At 36.0% G+C, this 25,401-nt stretch overlaps 1 protein-coding gene across 3 annotated transcripts in view; it reads right to left on the bottom strand.

Annotated features, from left to right (window-relative positions):
- Nucleotides 1-25,401, bottom strand: part of grid1a (glutamate receptor, ionotropic, delta 1a) — a 245,467-nt gene that overhangs the window by 25,664 nt on the left and 194,402 nt on the right. For all 3 annotated transcript variants that reach the window (XM_042742360.1, XM_042742359.1, XM_042742358.1), the window contains exons 5-8: nucleotides 20,565-20,618; nucleotides 12,278-12,451; nucleotides 4,828-4,989; nucleotides 4,547-4,666 (exon numbers count right to left, since the gene is read on the bottom strand). In XM_042742360.1, the coding sequence (XP_042598294.1) occupies nucleotides 4,547-4,666; nucleotides 4,828-4,989; nucleotides 12,278-12,451; nucleotides 20,565-20,618 (510 nt within the window). The remainder of the gene's footprint in view (nucleotides 1-4,546; nucleotides 4,667-4,827; nucleotides 4,990-12,277; nucleotides 12,452-20,564; nucleotides 20,619-25,401) is intronic.

Below are 25,401 nucleotides of genomic sequence, written 5' to 3'. Positions count from 1 at the left end.
GTACGTGTGTGTGTGTGTGTGTGTGTGTGTGTGCGTGCATAACCTCATTTTGGTAAAGGTTTATCAAGATCATTCATTAGACTGAAGGGTATTTCTGTCTAAAGCTTGAATGTCTAAAGTGTTATGAATATGACATTGTGATGCCATACTTCAGTAAGCAAATGATGAACAGCAGAGAGTTTTACCAGAGAGAAACATAATGAATATACTGTGTATATGTATATGTGTTAGAAAAATAAAGAGCATTTTAGTTTTTTTTCTTTTTTTCTCAAAAAAGAGTTATACTTCTACATCGGACATACGCCATAGCCTCTATGCCATAGGATGTGTGTTGGTTTTCAGTTATACTTCTGCGTCATTGTCCGCGTTAATGTGGAGTACAAATGCAAACCGCTAGTCAGCAGTGTCCACGGGCATGTTGCTTGTGTAACCCGCAGACCACGGCAAAAGCTGAAGAAGAAGCAGCTTGTCAGAGAAGCCTCAGCCGTGATGGTGGCAAATATATATCAAAGAACAGATCATTTATTTAAAACTACTAAGGCGACAACAACGGAACAGCAGAAGATGGCATTCTTTCAATCTCCACAAGGACTTGTACCATGGCAGAACAACTTTTTGTTGAGGACAACAAAGTGATGTAATGCTACATTTTATAATAAATAAGACACTTGTTCTTTGCTTTGTTTTATTTTCTAACTTTAAAATATATTAAATTGAAAAACACACACACAAAACTCAAATACATGTGGAGCGAGGGGTACTAGCAGACCAATCACAGCACTTGCAGTCAGCGTAGATTTGACGTGCTGTGACATTTTTGGAGAGGTGCACGTCAGGCTACACCACAGCCTGCACGTACTACGCACTATGGTGTAGCTATGGTGTAGTTTTGACGCAGAAGTATAAATCAGCCTTAAGACTTGTGTCCTTTGAGATACATGAGCTCAGCTGTATGCTTCTTTTTACTAGATGCTCACACCGGTGGACATAGGCTCATTAAGGCTCTTTTTTTTCTCGCCAGATTCACCTGCAACCCACTGTCAACCCATTGCCATGGGAACTACTCAGGCAATTGTGCAGAGGTCACCCACATTGGCTTGGACAGACTCAAACACAATAGCTGTGTTCGTTGAAGCACCCACTTTTAGTCTGATGTTGCTGAGATCATCTGTGTAGCTTTGGCCCTATATATTTTTTTTTACAAGTATAAGCAGGACAAGATGACAACATCTGCTTAGTCCGACTTGCAGTCCCTCTCTCCCTGCTTTCACTTTCTTGTTTATTGAGATGATTAAACTGTCGAATTAACCTAGCGTGCTAAAAATGTCCTGTCAAACTGAATCATGCATCAGGACTGAATAATCCATCTCACACTGCCGCCAATATTACATCACTATAATATTACTATTATTCAATAATCAACCGAGAGGCTGGTCAAGTTCATCAACCTCTTAGAGGTTCCGCACCTGCTCCCCACATGAAGGTGTTGGGCTGAACCACTCTAAGCAGGACTGGGAGCGGATCCATCTGGTAAAGATGCTCAGTTTCGCAGTCTGGATTACACCGCATGAGAACAGACAATTTAATGAAAAGAGAAGATTAAAAGAAAGTGAGCGAGTGAGATGAGACAGATGGAATTGGTGAGAATGAGAGAGAGAGAGAAAATAACATCTCCGTCTTCATTATGGAGGTAGATTCCTCTCGACGTCTGGCTGAAAAATAACCTTCTCATTCCAAACATCCAGTATACTAGACACATTTTCCTGCTCTGTACCAATCGTTGGGTTGTCAGGCCAACTTCAAGGTGCATCTGAACAGCTCATTTGATTGCTCATTTGTGCGAATATATTTGATTGCTCATTTGTGCGAATATATGTGTGTGTGTATGTCCATATGAGCCACTGAGCCCATATTTATTCAAAATTTCTTTGTACATTAGTAAATATACAATGTTACTGTTGCATTTTATACTGTCATACCCATACTAAGCATACTCCATGTTAATATAAATAATGTAAAAATATATTTACAATATAAAAATACTGGAAATAAAAAGGAGCTACTTCCAAAAATAATTATATGAATTAAACACAAATAGTTTTTTCTCACTACTTTAATCACAAGTTTTATTAAAAATATTATATATTTGAACATTGGATATTATATTGCTCCCATAAAATATATAAAAATGAATGAACGAATGAATGAATAAATGAACGAATAAATGAATAAATAAATAAATAAATACATACATAATTTTATTAAATGCAGCATGTAACATCTTACACAATTAAACTGCATATTCTGAAAGAAAAAAAGAAAGAAAGAGAGGAATGGAGAGGAAAGCGTGGAAAGATGAACCTACGGGAAGAGAGTCTATGTGACATGCAGAGAACCTCTATGCGGGCTTTAGAGAGCCTTGAGGAAGACATTGTTTTAAGAAGAGATCAGAGTGGAGAAATGCATATTCATGCTGACGGACAGCAGAATGTGTGTGTGTTTATTAGCTGTTAGTGTAATGTTGGACAGTAGGGGTGCTATTGTGTGTGTGAATAAGAAGTCATTAGCTCTCTGTGTTTCTTGCCAGAGGGAATGTCCATGTTCAGCTCGCACACTCACTAATGTTCAGGCTAGAAGATTGAGACTGTTTGGCATGTGATAGACCCAGCAGCCCTACTAATGACCACAGCCATGCTGCAAAGCACTTCCGTATGAGTGCTCGTGCATCAGATGGAGAGATGAAAGAGAACACAGAGAGACAGAAGCGGTAATTCATTAGCTCTGACGGGTATGTCTGAATGTGTGTTGATGTTTGTGTGTGGTAATTTGTATTTGTGCTGAGCTATTTGTATGTGTTTGTGTTAAAGTATCCTGGCCATGTTCCATATCAGTGTCTCCAATTCCAAAACACAGCAGGATCTGTCATTCAGTTGCTCGTACTCTTTGTCCATCTGTCTGTCTCGCTCATCTTGCTTTCAGTTCACATATCTTCTCCTTTCAAATATTTTTAGTTGTGCATCATGATTTCTGTCTGGTTTTTGGAGAAGCTGATGCTCCCAGACTACAAAAATGGGCTCTGCTCTTTCCCAGAGTTAGTCTTCTTTTTTGTTTTTGTTTTTTTTGTTGTTGATTATCACAATGCATAGGTCAGGATTTTGGTGGGTTACCTAAGTCCCTATTGATGACAAGACTACAAAATGTGAATGTGTGAATGTAAACCATTCACAAATAATAACAAATAGCGGTGTATATTATGAAAAAAACTAATCCAAAGACCAAGGCCCGATCCCAATTCTATTTTATACCCCTTCCCCTACCCTTACCCCTCTCCCTACCCCTTCCCCTTATCCCTTGAAACAAAGTGTCAAGGGGTAGGGGTGAAAATATTCCCCTAAGTATTGGGACACCACTACTAAACTGTCTCATGTTATCATATTTATCTAGATCCTACAATAAACACACTTATACTGGTGTGCTGGTGTGCATTAGAGCCTTACCGTTCTATATTAATGAAACTGCTTATTGACATTCACACTCTCACGCACACACACACACACATTGGAGATCGCACAGCTCACACATCCAGGAGCAAAGAAACTTGTCAACACTGGGCCAAAACTTTCATTAATAACAGTTTAAATATTAAATCACTACATTATATTTTCCAGCAATGAGAGGATAAAATCAAACAAATTTAACAATTTCTAATTATTGGGGGAACTAGCTCCCCTCAGTGCCTATGGTGGTTATCACTCTGATCAGACATGAAAATATGTTGTAGCACTATCGTGCAGGCTGTAATGATATGATAGTTATATCATGAAATGATAGTGATATGATATGATAGTTTGCTAATGTTGAGCAAACTTTAGTGATTTTTTGCAAACATTTCTTTGATTAACATGACCGTAAATATGAACTCACGATTGAATGTAACATAAAAGAAATTATTACTTTTCATTAAAATCTTTATTAATGCCAACAATGATTACATTTTTGTGTATTTTTGTTTGTTCGGGCAGCCATGTTACCGCTGTAGCCAGTTTACGCTAAGATAATTCCCCTTCGTTTGAAGTGTGGTCCCAAAAAATCTTCGTTTGAAGGGCTATCTGGCCCTTCCCACTACCCCTCCAACCAAAAGAGTATCGAGACACCCCTACCCCTTCATGTGAATGTGGTGAAATGGAGGCGTAGGGGAAAAGGAAAGGGCTAAGTGGTAGAAATAGGATTGGGGCCAAGTAACTGATTTAAAAAATGACAGTACTTGGCATACCAAATAGTACAAAATACCTCACCAGTGGTGGTTCTATGTTATTATAACCGCCCTTTTTTATGCCTTAAATGTCCCATGCATTAGTATAAAACACATGTATACCATTTTTGAACAAGACAACAACCAAGTTGGGAAAGATCTGGAAAATCATTGCAATACAGTTTGGATTTCCTGGCATAACATGGCACATCAAGCTGTTTAAATAATCTGAATTTACATAATTTGTTAGTTATTGATGAAGTAACTTCATTCTTCCACAAAATTTCCACTCACCCGCTTTACATCTTTTCCAAACGTCTCACTGTAACTGGTCCCTAGGATCTCAAACTGGACATGAGAGTTTGCTCCATTGCTTCGGAAGTCCATTAAACCAGTGAGCCCAGAAATCCGCCCCTGAAAAGAATGATAAATACAACTTCTGTTCAGAAAGAGATACATCATTTAAACCAGACCAGTTTTATTGAACGCTACTGAATTTCAGTAGGCTGAATTGAAGAAAATTGAACCTGATAGAATTAAGCATAAGTGAGATGAATTGTAAAGTGACTTTAGACCTTTTGGATCGTGTCTAGCATGGACCAGCCTCCATTCCAGGGTTTGGTTGACTTCCTCATGCAGTTCAGACTGGCCATGCTGTGCCACTTCCTGTCCTCTAACTTCCGGTAGAAGGCATTGGCCAACATCAGCACACTGTCGTACAAGTACAGGCTAGACACCTGGAGACATAAACAACAATCGCACATCGCACACTTAATAACCTTACAGTATATAAAGTCATGTGATTTTATCATTTACTCACCCTCATGTATGACTTTCTTGACACTCCAGTCCAGTAGGTGGCAAAAATGTTAACCCACTTCTTCCCATGTTTTAATTGCATATCAACGTAAAAATAAAATTTAACTTCCGCCACCTGATGGACTGGAGTGTGAAGTGCTGGATGGTACAAATGAAAGCACAAATTTACTACACAATTTAATTTTTATTTAATTTTCAGACCTGATCTAATCACATACATTTTTCATTACATTTTCTCCTTTTGAGTTCTGCAAATGATAGAGTCATACAGGTTTGGAACAACATAAGAGTGAGAAAATTATGACAGCAGTTCAATTTTACGGTGACCATCCCCTGTATTCTATTAGTTGTAATGATCATAAATGGTTTATGCACAATCCAATCGGCACTTACATTTTTTCTTTATATTACAGCTTATGTTTTGTGTGGATATCTGTTTAGTAATTGACAATAAATAAATAAATAAATAAATAAATAAAATTTCAAAGAATCATGAGCATGTTTTTCTTGACTTTATCAGGTTTTTATAATTATAGTTATCAGTGTTGTACATGTCAACACATTCAATCCCTAATAAAGGCATCTACGCTAGAGTTTACAGGCGAGAACAATGCAAATCCTTTGACTCTGATGTGAATGGTGCATTATACAGTGCCCTCCATAAGTATTGGAACAGTAAAGACAAAATTGTTCTGTTTGCTGTGGAGTCAAGAAATCTGTAAATGTGATTAAAATAAACTACAGAATGTCACATTTTATTATTGGGTAATTCAACACAAAGATGTATTACCAGCTAAGAAGATCAGCACTTTTAGAGTTTCATCTCCCTATGTGATGTGAGCATAAGTATTGGAACAGTTGCCTCACAGGTCTTTCTAAGTTTTCAGTTGTGTCCTGTTACATTAATTCTTCAGATATTAAAAGCAGGGAATGTGTCTTATCAGTTATATACATTGCTTCTGCATTCTAAGTCTTGCATTCGATGATGACACACACAAACCAGGATGAAGACGAGGAAGCCGACTCTGAAAGAAAAGCAAGCAATTTGGATGCTAAAAGAAAAGAGGAAGTCAATTAGAACTACAGGAAAAACAAAGGACATGGAGAAATCAAGAGTTTGGAAACTACCGGTGACATCAGCAACCAACAACGACCTGATCGGCTGAGAAAAACAACAGTAGCTGATGACAGACAAATCATAAAAGCTGTGAAAATTAACCCTAAAATACATGTCTCTAAAATCAAAACAATCTCCAGAAAGCTGGGGTGATGCTCTGTCCATCTACAGTCTGCAGGAGAATTTAACACAGAATTACAGAAGCTACACAGCAATATGCAAACCTCTGATCAGCACCAAAAATAGAAAGGCAAGATTCTTTACAAAGGTGAGCCAGAGTTTTGGAACTGAGTTGATGGACTGATGAGACAGAGATTAACCTTTATCTAAGTGATTGGAAAGCAAAAGTGTGGAGAAAAACAGGAACTGCAAATGATCCTAAGCATACAACCTCATCTGTAAAGCTTGGTGGAGGTGGTGTCATGGCATGGGCATGCATGGCTGTCTCTAGAACAGGACCTCTTCATTTTAATGATGACTTAATGTATGAAAGCAGTAGCAGAATGAATTTGAAAGGGTGCAAAATCATCTTGGCTACCAATATTCAAGAAAATGCCACCAAATTCAACTGTTCCAATACTTATGCTCACATCAAATGGTGGGATGAACCCTAAAAGTGCTGTCCTTTTTATTTGGTAAAACATGTATGTGTCGAAAGACCTAATAATAAAATGTGACATTCTGTAGTTTTGTATGGTGGTATGCTTTTGATCATATTTGCAAATGTCTTGACTCCACAGCAGAGAAAGCAATTTTGTCTTTACTGTTCCAATATTTATGGAGGGCACTGTAATGGGTTTCTGAAAGTGACACTTCATCATGAGACCAAAAGTATAAGCATCCACTGACTAATGAAAGGTCCTGTTGTACTTTCAGAAATCCATTTCGGATAACTACTTGATTGCAAATTAAAATGGCTCTTTTCACAACCTCTAAAAAACCAATCTTGTGCATTGCTGTCTGTCAAATGCTCTGTCAGTTTCTCCAAATGTGTAGGCGGCCTAAGCCTAAAATATTTAAAAAAAGAGTAACTGAATAGGGCTGAATGACCAAGCCACTTACTAAAATTGTTCTGTAAGTTTGTGAAAGACTGAATGTGTGAATGTGTCTGCTGACTCCCTCTTTGAGACAGAGAGCAAGAGTAAAAGAAAGAGCGCTGCAGGAGATTTTTGCATGGTTCTGCTCCTGCAGAGAGCAGCTGTGGTGCTGAAAGACACCTGGAGAGAGAAAAGACACCCTGAACGACAGCAATGCTATCGTCAAGAAGACAAGAGTCTGGGGCCACACGGCCAAATTCTGACATTCTTTAGTTTTGTGATCCTGACAAAACAACACACTTATGAGCAGATCAATGTGGAGAGAGAGAGAGAGAGAGAGAGAGAGAGAGAGAGAGAGAGAGAGAGAGAGAGAGAATGAAGGCGTGACTGAGTGAGGAAAGAATGTAAGTGGGGGATGCTGGGAGGTATAAAAAAATAATTTTACAATGAATTTTACAATTACATATTCATCCACTCTCCTTAATAGCTGTCTACAAGAGAGAAGATTCAAGATTCAAGATTTTCATTCTTCACAAAAACAAATATATTGAGCATATATAACCAGCAGTGAAAGAAGACTTCACTATGCTGGAGCCAAGACTGCACCCAAACTTTTTTTTTCCAAACCCTTGACCCTTTTCAAACACAAGAAGGAAGGCAAACAGAAATGAATTTGTCTGCCTTCATCCAGTTTGCATCCCAGCTAAGGTTGACAACCGGCCATTATAATACAGAATAATTCTGTATTTAAAGGAAACAAATTTTATTCAATTTTAAATATGACGTGCAGTTTGTCCTTTATTTTAGCATCTTGCACCCAATCAACAAAGAGCACTTAATGCATTTTCTAGTGCATCTATATATTCAGTTTCAAGTGTCAGTGTTAAAGATAGAAATTGGAATAGAAAGTGTCCCCTCAGACACATCATGTGAAATGATGTGTTTGCTTTTTATGTCAAAGGTACAAAATAAAGCCAATCAATACAACTGTAGGGAATTTCATTGGTATTCACTGGATTTATTCTCATTAAAGTCACCATGAAATTAAAATTGCAAATGCTATTTTTATGCAATATTGGAGTGTTTATTATAAATAATTTATCTGTCAACATCATATATATATATTTAAACAAAGTCATATGCTTTCATAATCTTTAATCAAAAAACATGCAGTAATAAAGCAAAAGACGATCAAAATAATTATTGGTGGACAAAATCAAGTTCTATCATACAATTTTCTGATTTAAGAATTAATTTCACTTGGATATACAAAAAGACAAATTGCAATTCCCCTTTTCATCATATTTTGAATAATTTTGGCCTCTGTATCAGCAGTTGTGGTTGAAGAAAAATGTCTCTTGTTTTGTGAATCTGGGTAAAGCTATGACTTGTTTTTTTTTTTAATACAGATTTTGGTCCCACTTTATTTTAGGGATCAATTTTCACTATTAACTAACAATTAACTAAAATGTTTGCCTCAATAAACTCATAATTTGCTTCTTTTTAAGAGTTACTAAAGTAGTTGTTAAGTTTAGAGTAGGATCTAAAGGGATCTAAAATATGGTCATGAAGAATAAGGCATTAATATTTGCTTTTTAAGTACTAATAAACAGTCAACATGCATGCTAATAAGCAACTAATTAATAATGAAATTGGTCTCTAAACTAAAGTGTTATCCTGATTTTTTTATGTACTCACACAATAATGTTAATTACTTAAAAAAAACCTTAGTCTGCATAATGAAGTTATCTAAATACTTTCAGACTTTTGGATATTGCCTCTTTAGTTCTTCCTGTGTTTCCATTTATGGTCTTTTTCCTGATCTTGTTTAGTTTGATTACTTTATGATTCCATGCATCTGCGTTCCCCTGATTGCCCTATAAGCAGCCCCAGTCTGTTCAGTATGGTTTTGTCGGGTCTACTTGTTGGATGTTGTGTTTCCTGTGTTCCTGTTGTGAATTTTTCCTGTGATTCAAGTATTAAAGATTGTTGAACGTTTCTCTCCGTCTCCATTGTTCCTCCTACAGCGAATCATGACAAATACAAAACAGTTAAAACTTGAATATGTTCATGTTGAGATATTTATGTACAGTCTGTTATGCGTTGTTTTCTCTAAAGAGCTAAAATGTGCATAGGCAGAAGCTAAACTGACATACTGTATATGTTATGAAATATGACACAATTTAAAAATTGTTTAGCTTTACAACAGATGGAATGACATTGTAAGCCAAAATCAAAGGAATTGCATCCCAAAAGCATTTTTAGCACTTAATTCAGTCAAGCAGAACTGTATACACAGATATAGCTACAGGCGTACAGCTGTGACTGTGTTTCATTTCAGTTTACTACATGGTCAGCTTGTCACCAATGCTTTACTGAAATCGTAAATGACGTATGTGGTATTAAGAAATGAAGAGCATTACTTATTTGCTCTGCTGAAAGTGGCAACCCTATCAACAATCCTTCTCTCACTGCGGTCATGGTCATCTGGGTTTACAGCCGAGGCACAATCTGTTTGCTCATGTAAGAGTTACAGTATGTGAATTCAGAAAATGCTAATGTGCCCGTGACATAAGATCACATGGTTTTGACCTCCGAGGCTCCTCATACGTACTCTAAATGGTAAAGTGACTTCAGAACGCCCTGCCAGATGTCTGATTAGTCAGACATTAGTCAGATTTATGAGTCAAAGCATTTTCTGCCCGCAAGTGAGATAAAATATGCAATCGGTTTTAACCGATGTAAAGCAAAGTCTCACACAGTTACAATAACATGAATCGGTGGCTTCACTTCCCTCTGTGCTTCTGTGTGACTGTAAGCTGGGTAAAATGATTCCTAACACAGTGTTGAACTGCTGATACCCGAGTGATCAGGATGTGCTTGTGCAATACACTGAAAACTGATTTTTGATTTAGGCCACTAAAAAGTCTATAAGAAAGCTGTCTGTTAGCATTCACACTTAGAGTACAGTATCAATGTCAGTTGTTTAGCTGGCACATGCACATTGAAGAACATGATTATAAATCAGTTCATTTTCTCAGATTTATTCTCCTGCTCTGTAAATATCATGTCACTAAACACTCTGGAGGTGCAGGAAAATGAAAATGAATAAAATAAAATAAAAATATATAAATGTATTATTTAATATGATATAAAATTCATTACCATTTCCAAAGATTTTTTAGTGTTTTTGAGTCTCTTATGCTCACCAAAGCTGCCTTTTTGTTAAAAAAAGAAAAAGAAAAAAATACAGTAAAATAGTAATATTGTAAAATGTTATTAGCATTTTAATGAAATGTTATTACCATTTTAAATAATTTTCTTTATTTGAATATATTTTAAAATTTTATTTATTCCTGTGATGGCAAAGTTGGATTTTTAGCAGCCATTACTTCAGTCTTCAGCATCACATGATCTGTCAGAAATCATTTTAATATGTGGATTTGATGCTCAAGGAATGATTTAATCATTAAAAATGCTGAAAACAGTTGTGCTGCTCATTTTTGTGGAAACTGTGATTAACTTTTTTTGGAATTCTTTACTTTTATTTATATAATGTGTCGCTGCTGAGGAAAATTATTAATTTCTTTCAAAAAAATGTTTTTTTTAAATAAATAAAAATGATTGACCCCAAACTTTAAACAGTGTATGTTAGTATTTTATATGTTACTTACAAAAACTATTTTGTCAGAATTTACAGCTACCTTTGAAAGGCTGTGAAATGAAAAAAAAAAAAAAAAAAAAAAAAAAAAAAAAACCTTTCCTTGATCAAAAATCCATCCAACTGCAAAAACAAAACAACTGCCACTTGCTGTACTAAACATCTAGTAGTTAACATTTTGAGTATGCAACAATTTCGATGACACAAGTTTTAAATCTGATTTAACAAAACAAAACAACAAAATTAGGGCATCAATTAGACAGATAAAAGCACGCCACCCACTGAGCTTTGATTCAGCATTGCATGAACTGTCAGCAAGGCGCATAGAGACCCGTGGCCCAAGGGCTCGGAATCACGATGCCACAACCTCTTGAGTTAATTAAAACAGCCAATCTGCCACAGCACAGATTCAATTTCTTACTCTCTTCAGCTTTCAGTGTATCGTTAACACCAATGGAGGGGCGAGAGGCATCTCTGCAGCTCCTAACATTTCGCATATCTCCTCATCCTTTCTATAAAGAACTCATTTGTCCTTTGGTGGTGCTGCTTTGGCATTAGCTGGTACGTAACCCTCTTTATTCATAAATCATTGAGACAGTGAGCCCCAGAGAAAAGACATGGAATTGCCATCTGCTGTAAAAAAAGGAAAATGGATTCTAAGACCCGAACAAGGTTTTCATAGAGTCAGACACAGATACATTGTTTTAATGTTGTGTAAGGGAGGGGGAACGTTTTCACAATTACAGTGTACCGTCTGTGACTTAACAAGATAATATTTGTTAACGGGCAAAAGCATCAGGGCACAGGCGGCTAATCTGGATCAGTCGTGCATAACATTGTTTTGAAATAAGATTCTAGAAAAATTAAGCAATACAACAAAGAAAATAAACATGACAGTTACTGCAGTCATTATGCAGCCTTGCAGATACTTCCAAACCGCAAATGCAAAGCTATAATGAAAAGACAATTATAGATAAATTCAGACTATTGGGAGTAAATCTCGCTAACAAAGTGTAATGAACTCTTTTGCTGCAAGAAAGCAGCTGTCATGTATCTTAAATGTGCTATGAATACAAAATAACCTTTAGCAAAAGGCCACAGAATTGAGATTTCTAGTTGTAAATCATTCTGCTTTTTGCAGCTCATCATCGTCTCACACAGCTAGCACTTCTGGTCTACCGACTATCTGATGCAACTGACCAAAGTCTGTTTTGTTTTGTTTTAATGTGCTAATTGCAGGCATATCAGAAATAGATTAAACCACAAAAAAGAGGCCATCTGATGCTGAAACTGCTCTAAAATGACCTGAACTGACCTTGACCTGCAGATCTATTTCGGATGAATGAGTGTGAATTCACTGCGCTCTGAAAAAACGTTGCTAAGAAACGTACCTCTAGAGACTGCAGGTACCCTTCCTGTGGGTCGCAAAGCAGTGAGGAGATGCGATGGTTGTTCCTTATGCAGCGGATGTTGGTGTCCCTCCACAGGGGAAAGATCTGCCGGATCACTGTCATCCGGCCCAAAGCGCTGTGGACAAGCTCCATGATCTCTGTGTCACTAACCTCCTACACAAAAAAGCCACCAAACAAATATATTAAACCCCTGGGTGTTCTGAGGACTATCCCAGCAAGGCAACACTTTATAATAACGTTCAGTTGCAAGTCATTTATAAGTGATTAGTTAATGATTAACTAATCATTTACAAATCATAATTATGTGTTCATAAATTATTAATAAGTTAAATATTATATGTATTTTTATCTATGTTTTGTAGATTAAGTTATAAATCATTTACAAGTGATAAGATAATGATGAACTAATCATTTACAAAAGTGTAAATGGCTTTACATTCAAAAATGATTATTAAGTAATATGCTAACGATTTACAAATCTGTTGTAAGTTATCTTTAAAAAATAGCATATCATGATATAATCAAACAGATCCTTAGTAAATGGTTAATAAGTTACTTACTTACTTACACTTATAAATCATTTAAATGTCAACATTGTACTATTATCTCACAAATGATCTGTAGGTGTATAAAAGGCATTTACAACACTTTCTGCGTCCCCTAAACTAATGTGTAAACTAGTGTAAAAAATTTCTACTCATCAGTTGTAAATATTTGAATCATCATTCGTAGATCTTTCACCCCAGTGTGTATACACACACACAGCCTGTAACCGGCAGGTTTGTAAAACATTTACAACTAGATAAGTATTTTACACATTAGTTTAGGGGATGCAGAAAGTGTTGTAAATGCCTTTTATACGCCTACAGATCATTTGTAACAGGTAAGAAAGATCTACAAATGATATGTAACACATTTACAAGTGTTGAGTAGTTTACACTTTAGATTAGGGGATGCAGAAAGCTTTGTAAATGATATATTCATGCATTTACACAACAGTTTTTGAATACTTTGTAGTGTGTACTGCAATGTAAGGGTTGGCTGGTGAGGGTGTAGACAGATGTTTTCTCTGACACACATGGATTATTTTATAGCTGTGAACTTGAGTGGAGGGTAAAACTGGTTCACATTATTACTAGATCCCACACATTCCACACAGTACACAAGTCTGTGCTGATGAGAGAAACGGTTTAACACAAACCACTGGAATCCCTCAGTCATTTACATGTTTATTTACTTGACAGTAAATGAGTTATTATTATTCTTCAAAAAAATAAAAAAATAAATAAAAAGAAAAAAAAAAATTTAGATTTGTCATAATTGCATTTTTGGGCTTTTTAACAGACCAGCTTACAACTTTAATGAAACATGCATAAATTATATACTGATCATTTACTAATGGTTTAATCATCATTTGTTCATGATTAACAAATGTTTGTTGAGATACTAATACAGTGTTTACATTGCAATGATTTAAAAGTGATTAATAATATATTAACTAGTAACTTAACTAGTAACTATTAACCATTTACTAAGGATCTGTTTGATTATTTCCTGATGATATTTTTTAAGACGCTGTAACTAACAACAGATTTGTAAGCATATATCGTTAGCATATTACTTAATAATTATTTGTAAACGTATAGTAATGTTTTGTAAATAATTAGTTCATCATCATCTAATCATTTGTAAATTATTTATAAATTAATCTACAAAACAGATACAAATATTAACATATCACTTATTAATAATTTATGAACGCATAGTCATGTTTTGAAAATGATTAGTTAATCATTAACTAATTAATTGTAAATGACTTGAAAATGAATTAACAAAAACACAAATTGTTAGCATATCACCTATTAATTGCTTATGAATGTTTTGTACATGATTAGTTCATCATTAACTAATCACTTATAAATGGCTTACAACTGAACGTTATTATAAAGTGTTACCGATCTGTTGACAGCCCTTATAAACAATTGTAAAATCAGTAACAAGGAGGGTTTTTGAGTGACAATATATTATTAAACATCATTACTTAGCCATGTTAAGACGAACAGACTACATGAACACACTATCTTACACTTGCTGAAAGGAAATGACACTAGACAAACACTAAATGACTGTGGATCACACACTACCAGACCTTCAAATAATTCTGAACACAAAAAACTCATACAAAAGAATATGATTCATTGCTTGGAGATGCAGAACAATGAATACAGGCATAAAATGAATACAGGCTGGCAATAAATTTGGTGATTTTGTGATAACATGATTTGTGGTGTCAAAGAAAAAATTACAGTATGTGAGTGTACATGAAAATATAAATTCGAAAGCAATACATAAATCAGATATCAGTGTTAATAAATAAACAAATTTCAAGAAAACACAGCCAAGCGGGGGGAAAAAAATAAGCACAAAAAGCAAATCTCTTGCGCGTCAAAGCAGAAGTAAATATCAGCATCAAAACATATCAATCAAAAGTCATAAGTGCTTCAGCATTACTAAGAAACAAAACTGAGGAAATTAAGGCCTGTCTGTTTAAGATGTAAAGCATATAGTTTAGTTCATGTAGTCTTTGAGTGCACATACAGGAATAGCTATAAGCCTCAGGGAGTTAAGAACTAAACTTACACTCTCAATTACATCCAGGAATGTGACGTACAACATATGGTGGAAAAATAATGACAGCAATGATGGATTGGTCCCTCTGAGAATATTGTGCATGACAGTCAAAACACTTCTAAAGATCTGCAATATTTAATCAGCTGCAAACTGAAAAATTCTTGAAGGAACATATACAGTACCTGGGGTACAATGAATGTTTAGTTTAAAAATCTATAAAATAGTGAAATCTCTGAAATTTTGTTGAATTTAAGCATGTTTCTTCACCCTCATGCACTTTTTTTCCAGACATAATGTAAATACCTTTAGGCTCTTCACACATACAGTATAGTATTTGAATCTAACCTAATAATAAATCACTACACTTTACTGGTGAAGAAATATTTCACATAAAAATATTACCTCACAAAAATATTAGTCTCACGTCTTTCTGGGACTTTTCCAAACTCCCTGAACAAGCCCTTCTGAAAAAGAGCAATCTTAATAACACCATATTGAGCGACTATTGACCAATATCAAATCTTCCTTTTATAGGCAAGATTATTGAAAAGGTAGTTTTTAATCAGCTGAAGAACTACTTAAACTCAAATGGATACCTGGATAATTTTCATTCTGGTTTCCACCTGCATCACAGCACAGAGACAGTGCTCATTAATTCTGATTCTAGCAAAAAATCAGTGCTGGTACTACTAATTCTTAGTGCTGCATTTGACACTGTTGATCATAACATACTTCTAGAGAGACTGGAAAACTGGGTCGGGCTTTCTGGGATGGTACTCAAATGGTTCAGGTCATACTTAGAAGGGAGAGGTTATTATGTGAGTATAGGAGAGCATAAGTCTAAGTGGACATCCATGACATGCGGAGTCCCACAAGGCTCAATTCTTCCACCGGTCTTGTTTAGCCTGTACAGTATATGCTCCTACTAAGTCAAATAATGTGAAAGAACCAAATTGCCTATCTCATTTATGCTGATGATACCCAGATTTACCTAGCCTTATCCCCAAATGACTACAGCCCCATTGACTCCCTCTGCCAATGCATTGATGAAATTAACAGTTGGATGTGCCAGAACTTTCTTCAGTTAAACAAGGAGAAAACTGAAGTCAGTGCATTTGGAAACAAAGATGAAGTTCTCAAGGTGAATGCATACCTTGACTCTAGGGGTGAATGACTCTAGACTCATGAATCTTGGTGTGATTCTAGAGACAGACCTTAGTTTCAGTAGCCATGTCAAAGCAGTAACTAAATCAGCATACTATCATCTCAAAAACTTAGATGTTTTGTTTCCAGTCAAGAGTTGGAGAAACTTGTTCATGCCTTTATCACCAGCAGGGTGGACTATTGTAATGGTCCCTCACCGGCCTTCCGAAGAAGACTATTAGACAGCTGCAGCTCATCCAGAACGCTGCTACCAGGATTCTGACTAGAACCAGAAAATCTGAGCTATCACACCAGTCCTCAGGTCTTAACACTGGTTTCCAGTTATATTTAGGATTGATTTTAAAGTACTTTTACTCATTTATAAATCACTCAATTGCCTAAGACCTAAATACATTTTAGATATGCTCACTGAATATAAACCTAACAGACCACTCAGATCATTAGGATCGAGTCAGTTAGAAACACCAAGGGTTCACACAAAATAAAGGGAGTCCCCTTTTAGCTATTACAGTATGCCGCCCGCAGCTGGAACCAGCTTCTAGAAGAGATCAGATGTGCTCAAACATTAGCCACATTTAATTAAATACAGACTCAAAAATCATATGTTTAGCTGTGCATTTATTGAATGAGCACTGTGCTACATCCAAACTAATTGCACTGTATTTTATAGATAATCATTTTCTATTTTTAACAGTTTTAAATGTTTTTTTTTTAAATATTTTTTTATTTAATTTTAAAATATATTAAATTCCTTGTTTTTTTGTTTTGATTATTTTTTATGATTATTTAACTTCCTTGTGTAAAGCACTTTGAATTACCATTGTGTATGAAATGTACTATAAAAATAAACTTGCCTTGCTAAAAAATAAAAATAGGTTGTCATTTACACACATGTTTTTGGAAACCTGTATGACTTTCTGGATTGCCTTTTTCAGTACAATGAACGTGAACAGTGACCAATACGTTCAAGCAAGATTATTAAAGCAATATTTCCAGTCAATGACAGCCTGCATTATTTCTCATGACAAGCTATTATATGGGATCAGAATATTAGATATATAAGAGTCATATGGATGATGCTTGTATGCTGCATTTTTAGTGAGCAAGCTTGATAACCCTTGGCCTTCATTTACTTTCATTGTAAAAAAAGAGAGCACACAATCATTTGATTTTTGAGACTTTATCACTTTAACCATATTATACAATTTAAGACATTTTTTGACATAATACTGGTCAAAACCAAAATATTTTAAACATTGTAAGTGTCTTTACTGTCACTTTTGATCAATTGAATATATCCTTGCTGAATTTTTTTTTTTTTTTTTTTTTTTAGAAATGTAATTCTGCATTATAGCAGGCCTAAACAGTTTCTCTATTTTCTAAGAAACAACGCATGACTTATAAATTAGCTTTTGACTCACTGACCTTTATAAATGGAGTACATTCAGGTCATACAATGACTTTGATCTTGCAAAATATCTTTCTATAATCTTGGCAGCAGACTGCTGGCGTTTAGACAAATTAAAAAAAATAAAAATAAGGTAGCAGGAGAATATGCAGAGATCACAGTGCTGAGATGACTCACAGTGTGGAATGCTGGGAGTTCATAAGCAACCTCCAAACACATTAAATCAAAACAGGCCAGCCTACCATATAAATGATCTCTGATACACGTCCCTGGTGAAGGTATTAATTATTCATTTATTCATGACAATAAAACATTTTACTGATCAACTAATCAAGGTGATATTAAGCAGAGTCAGGACTTCTGATGTCACTGTCTCTAATTAAATCACAGCAGATGTTTGAATCCCTGAACATGCTGGATGAAATCTGTCATTTAATTAAACTTCAAGCGCTTGTGAAAGTAAGAGAATATTTGAAATCTATTAATGGTCAGCACCCCTGAAAATAACTGAAGACACATCTGTACAGGAGCTTGGGCTTAATGAAATGACATTACAGGGAAAAAAAAGATTTAATGCCATGACCTTGATGAATGAAAACTGCAGAGGCCTAATTTGTGTTCACAGGTGTTGTGGTGACCTTCATGTCGGCTGTGTGTCGAGGCACAAGCAAATTACTCAGCTTCAATTCAGAATAAGAGATAAACAGAAGCATCACAGCAATGTGATTCAGTGAACATCTAAACCTTTCCTGCCTCGAGGTAATGCATGGCGAGTTTCTCTATTTTACCATTTCTAGGTTGAATGTGACTGTGCTTTAATTTGATCACACTGAAACCTGACTATGCAAATGAGCAAATATGAAATAAGGAGAGTTGAAAACAGGATTAGGATTAGAGACGCATATTACAAAACAAAACCACTACTGTAAAAGAGCCCTATATAATTTACATACGTTAGAACATTTACATTTCACTTCTAACTAAGAGTGCATGTACTGTATATCATCACAGTCAATTTTATGCGAAGTGCACTCATACGTGAAAATTAAAAAAAAAAAAAAATCTTTAAAAGTGTGTACTGATTGAAGTGGAGCATGACAGCATGTTTTGGATGCTCTTTATGGAATAAGTGGGCTGATCCTATGACTTAATGTCTCATTCGCCTGAAGCAAGCTTTGTCAGCATGATACAGGGTCATATACTAGAAGAGAGAGAGAGAGAGAGAGAGAGAGAGAGAGAGAGAGAGATGCATTACATGGCCCAATATGGACATCCCCTTTGGAATAGCAGGTTTTGGTAAACCTGTTTCAGGAAAATGCATAAAATTAATGCAGTCTTCATAGACAAACACACATACCTGTAGCCATTTTCGAAAAATTAAACATAATTTGGTCACCTTCATGTCGTCCCAAACCAGTATGACTTTCTTGCTCCAGTGGAACATAAAAGGAAATGCTTAGCAGAATGTCTAAGCTTTTTTATACAGTGAAAGTAAACATTTTCATATATTCCAAGTTATATTATGACTGAATGACGACTGGGCGGCTGGTTTTGTACACCAAGCTATCATACGGGTTCAGAAGATAGAATTTTATCATAAGTCCTATGGACTACTTTTATTATGCTTGTATGGTGCATCTTTGTCATTTTTAACACTTCTAGTCCCCATCCACTTTCACTGTATTAAAGAGAGCACCTCTGATACTATTTGAGCATATGGTTATTTATTTAGTTATTTGTTGGTGATGCTTGCATCAGCCGATAGTCAGCTGTTCCTGACGTGTACCAATCCAGTTTTGAGACCTATCACATGCGGTTTATTTAAATTCCCATTCTTCAGAGTCTCTTCTGTCGCATTGCTGCTTGCAATTAACTCCCTCCTCCAACCCCAATTAGACCAACTGAACCTGTAATCCAAACTAATTTTCTTTCTTTACAGTCTCTTCATTGGAAGCAGTGTCTATCACATTTCGTTTACAACTCATGTAATTGTGAATTGTAATTATGTATGCATATAATGGTTCTGTTCTGTACCCCAGGGGGGTTTGTCTTGCTGCTCTCCCTGCTCTGTCCAAGCATGGCTGCATGGACAGGCTTGTGGAGTCTTGCCCAGAACATAACCATACCGCCAACACTAACTGTATGCAATATAATTGTCATAAATATACTTGACGGAAGTGGTCCTGATTGAAATATCTTTTTGCCATTTTTTTGGCATTGGCTTTTTTAAATGTGTCCAAATGGGATCAAAAACCTTTTTCTGCTGAAAAACCTTTCTAGAAGAGTGAAAGCTCTTATTTAGGTTAGGTAAGGGATGCTTCTTCTCCATGTGAATGGTTTTGAAATCATATTTGTTTGGCCATGTTGTATAGATAGATACAGAGAGATAGACAAAGTGTTTTTGTATAAGCTTGTAGTGTGCTGTAAGGTTTTAAACTCAAGTATGAGTTTGTCATATCGTCAGGTAGTCCCAAAGAAGCAAAGTTCTCTCTCTCTCTCTCTCTCTCTCCCTCTCTCTCTCCCTCCCTCTCTATAACTCTCTCTCTCCCTCTCTCTTTTTTTTGTTCATAAAGACGATGATTGATGATTTTTTTTTGTTTTTTTGTGTAGTTTTTTCTTTTTGTGTAAACATATAAAAGAGTATGAGTTTTTTTGTGATTTTGAGCACAGAGATGTTGTCTGTGTTTCTGAGTACTGCACTCAGTTTTTATTGGGCTAGACTTGCTGTGCTCAGCTCTCATTGGTTCTTGTATGGCCAGACTCTCATTAGTTCTTGCTTTCACATCCAGTCCTCAGTCAACAGAGTGAGGGAGAGAGAGGAATAAGGAGAGCAAAACTGTGGCTCAGATTCGTGCCAGTGCAATAATCCACTGTCAGTTTTGCTCTAGCATGGTGACAGAATATTACATACTGAATGAGAGATGTGCCACATATCAAACACTGTTGAAGTTGAAATTGGATATGACAACAGCAGACTGAATTTGGGCTGTTTTCTGGATCTGACTGCAAACAGATTTGAAGTTGATCCCTCTTTTCTGAAACGTATTATGAATGTGTGCTTACCTCATTAGCGTACACCCAGTGACTATCTTTGGATGCTAGATTCGTTTCCACTGCCTGCAGAAAACAAAAAGACAAAAGAATGCAGAAAAATTACTGTGATGAAAATAAACAGATCTTCTTGGTCTACATACAAAAATTATAAGCTCAACCATGGTGCACAGAGAGCCAAGGACACTCTTTTAAAAAGTACTTTTGTGAAACAAGGAAACATTAAAAGTTGATTTTCAACTTTTCAGAAGACATTTTGTGCACTTCAAAAATTTGAATTTCTGCTTCCTGTAGCAATGTAAAAAGATAACTTTGCATCTGTCAGAGTCACACTTCTTGCATCTTTGCTGATACCAAAACAGAGAACAGAGTGCAGCACAAATGGGGTTTGTGGAAATGACTGACATTAAACACACATGGAATAATGCAATCTTAAAAGGATAGTTCATCCAACAATGACAATTCTGCCATCATTTACTCGCACTGTATTTCTTTCTTCTGAAGAAAACAAAGGAGGTTATCTTGAAGAATTGTTTTGGTTACCATTGACTATATCTACTGTATGGACAAAAACAATGTTTTTACAAATACCTTCTTTTATTTTACACAGAAGAAAAAATAGAAACGACATGTGGATGAGTAAATGATGACAAAAAATTTTTTGGGGGGTGAACTATACCTTTCGGTTAGAGGGACAGTACATAGTATAGAATTCCTAAGAAATGCAGTCCTGTGGGTAGAAATGCAATGAAACCACAACCTGTCAATGAAATGGAATAGCAATTGTTGATATCTGGTTGTGAATCTTGACATTGACCATAGTGGAACATCTACATTATATGAGACAGGAACACCTGCAAAGGGACAGACTGGCTTTCATGTTTAGGGAGTAGATATTGGACTAACCGCAGGCAGTAATGAAGTGATAAGACCACATTGCAGGAGACTGATCAAAAACCTTCCTTATCAAACATCCTGTCCAGGTTCAATATAAGTGCATTCTATACAGAAAGAGATAGTGGGAGTGTATTTCTATGTCAGACACAGACAGATGAAACACAAAAAAACTAATTTTCCTGCTCAAGCTGCATTTCGACGTACACATCGGATGCTGAAAAAGATTAAAAAACAGCTGGAGGTTGGAACACTGCTTGAATGCATGCTTCAAAACAATAGAGAGTGTCTTGGTGGTTCTTTACATCAACATGAAAAAAATATTGATCTGAGTTCTTCTACTGAATTGCACTCGGATGCGCAGCACAGCACACGCACCACATGTGATTCAGTCCAAGGGAGTGAATCACAGTCTTGCACTATGCTGGAAAGAGCAAGTGCATTGAAGCATCTGTAAAAAAAACTCTTTGCTTTTCAATCTATGCTTCCTGTTGTGCAACCAGTCAAACCCAGACCATAACATCATATTATGAATTTATATATGTTGGTATTACAGGGTAATCCCCAAAGTCATAACCAAATTCCCTTGCTTTCTGCAGTACGTTATATTGCAACTCTTTCTCTCTTGCATGCAATAGATCAGAACAACAGGAATTTCCATGACTGCAATCCTGTTCCACAAACGACAAGAAAGAAAAGTGAGCGTCGCTGACTTATTCAACTGAAATTCCTGATTTCATGAAGTAGACAGCTTTTGATCTCTTCATTCTTCATCTCAACCTTCAAAGAATTTTTATGCCTTTTTGTACTGTGACATCTTTTCCACTGCAAAAACCGTGACGTTATTAAGCAGAAACTGGGATCGCTTCCCTCACCACCATCACTTTATACCATGAATCAAAGAGAGAACATAGAGTAGCACATGATCCAACTCCAATGGTAAATGAATAGAAAATGTGAGGCAAAGTAGGTTAGAAAAAGAAGGTTTACATGTGGTGCACAACAGCTTTTGAATAATTCAACTGTCTTTTTTATTAAACTTTATTAAGCAACATGTACACATTTAAAAGTAACATTACTGTTCTACAAAATTAGAGACAGCATCACTTAAGGAACAACAATCAAGACTTAATAACTGCAAGTTTTCTAGACTACTTTGTTGTGCTGATAATGAGAACAAATTATTCTGTTATTTGTCAATTTATATTTTTTCACTACAGCAAGTTTTGAAGATGAGTTTGATTACCACATTAATGAAAGAGTAAAATGCACCCAAATTTAACTTCATTAACATGTTTTAAGATGGACTTGAATTTTATTTTATTATTGAATATAATTTTTTTATTTAATGGACTGACAGTCCGCCTTTTAGCTCCAGTAATTGGGTATGAAAAAAGAAAAAGATGTTGCTTTGCCATATCATGCTGATTCCATAAATACACTTTCCACAATTCTAGAACTGCCTTGAAGTGTATCTGATTGCTGATTTCACATGTAAATTATAAAATCTACAAAAACAATACAGTTGTTTTTTCTTTTAAGTCTTTGCATTTCATTTTATTTTATTCAAAATTTAGAAACTATCAGCTATTCAAAATTTATGGAATTTATCAATAACACTAGATGCATAAGAACGTAATTACATAAGGGGTCATTAAAATTAATAGTACTGATCTGTTCCAAAATTATTACCGACCTTTTCGACCAAACAGTCTCTCTTTGTCAATTTGTGTTGTTGTCTTCAAACTAAAATCAATAGGACAGTCTACAGCATTTAATAGCTTACAAATTCTTGCTTTTTGGTAATGGAGACTTCTGGAAATCGCGATCGTTATCTGGCTACATATAAGTGAAATTGTTGGTTGAAAGCAGTTGCATTTCTTCCAGCTTTTGAGCACTGATTGCAATGTCCCGTCTCCAGCTGTGGTGAACTTTGAACAAGATGAGCATCAGCACTTTCTAAGCAGTGATTTTCTGTAAAAACCCCATTCGTTTTCTTTCTATCATTTCATCACACATGCATCATACATGAGTCCTTGTAAAATGTTAAGAAATGCTAGCAGATCAATGCATTGCCTCAATAAAGAAAAACAACTAGCCTTTTCTGTGCCCCATTATCATTTAACAATTCATGGAGCTCAGCTGGAATAGTGTTCCCAAGGTCATGGTTTTGATCGCCAGGACTGATAAAATGCATCTTTGCATCTTCCAAATACGTAAATGCAACAACAATAATAATAATAATAAAAAAAACGATCATGGCCAATTCTGTAGCACATTCACAAGTTATTCCTCAAATGTATGTCTTTCTGTAAACTTTGCACAGTTGTTTTCATTAACATTACAGGCACTCCCAGGTCTGCTATGGCCTGCCCTCTGTACCTGTTTGTCTTTATAATGCATGCCCAATGCAAAGGTGAGCAAAGATGCAGAATCAAAGGCTGATGAGAACTAAGCTGGGATTTTAGCTGTCCATCAAAATATTGAAGTGTGTGCACAAATAAAGACCTGTGGCAAAGGGAAAAAATGTTCTTGGTGAGTGGAAGCACGTATATATATCACTCTCAGATTGGAAATAACAAAACATTTCAAAACACGTCCATAATTCAATTCTCACTGGCAGAAGGAGCATAAAGGAATAAATGCATCAGCTGAAGTGGATGTACACTTTGAAATGAAATCCAGTCTGCTATCTGCAGTGTTTCTTTCCTGATTCACCTCATCACATAACCTGCCTGTTTCTGAAGGGGGAAAAATCCTGTCTGTTTCAATTCTGCATTGATTTCACCTTTGTTTTTCTTCGCCTGGGTTTTCTTACTGCTGCAGCTTGCAAGAAAGTGCAAATATTGTGTTCTGGTAAAAATCTGAACAACACTAAAAAGGACAAACATGAACCTAAACATGCCAGTTGCTCCAGCAACATTCTCCCTCTGCTTTTTCATAATGAACTTGTTGAAGTTCAGAATTAAACAGCTCGTGAAAAAGGTCGTGCCCTTGAAAGATGCTGTGCTAAGATCAGTTCTCACTTTCTCAGCTGTAGATTCAAAAAGGCATAAAGAAAATAAAAAATCCTCAGTTTTCCAGATGGGAAAATCTCATGGTCAATTTGACGAGGAATAGGTCTTATGAAAATTTGATGTCTAAACTCACATTCACTCAGGGTCAACAGCCTTACACAGGAGAAAGATGCTTCGCTTGAAACATGCTTCTCAAAAGAAGGCTTATGGCCTGACCAAATATAATCCAGGGACACCAAATGAAATCATAAGAGAGCAACAACATGGATGTAGAATTTTTCATTACACCCCACCCTACGAAACCAGACAAAACATGTGTATGACGTGAAACTAGAGTGCTAGGGATGGAATGCAGTATAATTTGGGATGAAATATTGTTCAACACAGTGAGACTCTCAGTGATTGGTCAACAGGGAGCTATAGTGAGATCTGATGGGCCCCTTCATTGGTTTACTGGCAGAGCCAGGAGGATGGAGAGAAATGCACACAGGTACAAACACGTCTTCTTTATTGCTGCGAGGGCAAGGTGAATGCATTAACATAAGTTCCCCCACGACTCAGAAACATTTGTCTTCAGAATAATGCCTGACAAAGATTGCACAACTGAAATAAAATCAATATGCGCCAATTTTCGGCCAGGAGGAATGCTTGCACCAGTCATGTTCACCTCAGAGATGCATGCTAACAAACAAAGCAAAACACAGCGGGTGTCAATATTGGTTAGGTTTGTCAAAAACACCTGAATAGGAGCCACTTCCCGTGTTGCCTGCTCACACATACCACCCCGTGGGTTTGTTTATGTATCTACACGCATTTCATGTGCATGACAGCGTTCTGACAAAAGCAAAGTTCACTGGCAAACCACCAATAATCCTTGGAGACAAACGCAGAGAAAGTGTGGCTTGGCTTTTCCATTACTGACAGACCCAAGTAAATTG

Source organism: Cyprinus carpio, chromosome B17 (genome assembly GCF_018340385.1).
Source record: "Cyprinus carpio isolate SPL01 chromosome B17, ASM1834038v1, whole genome shotgun sequence".
NCBI classification, from domain to species: domain Eukaryota; kingdom Metazoa; phylum Chordata; class Actinopteri; order Cypriniformes; family Cyprinidae; genus Cyprinus; species Cyprinus carpio.
Note: the sequence above shows the minus strand (reverse complement) of the source record. Positions and strands in the feature narration are given on the sequence as shown.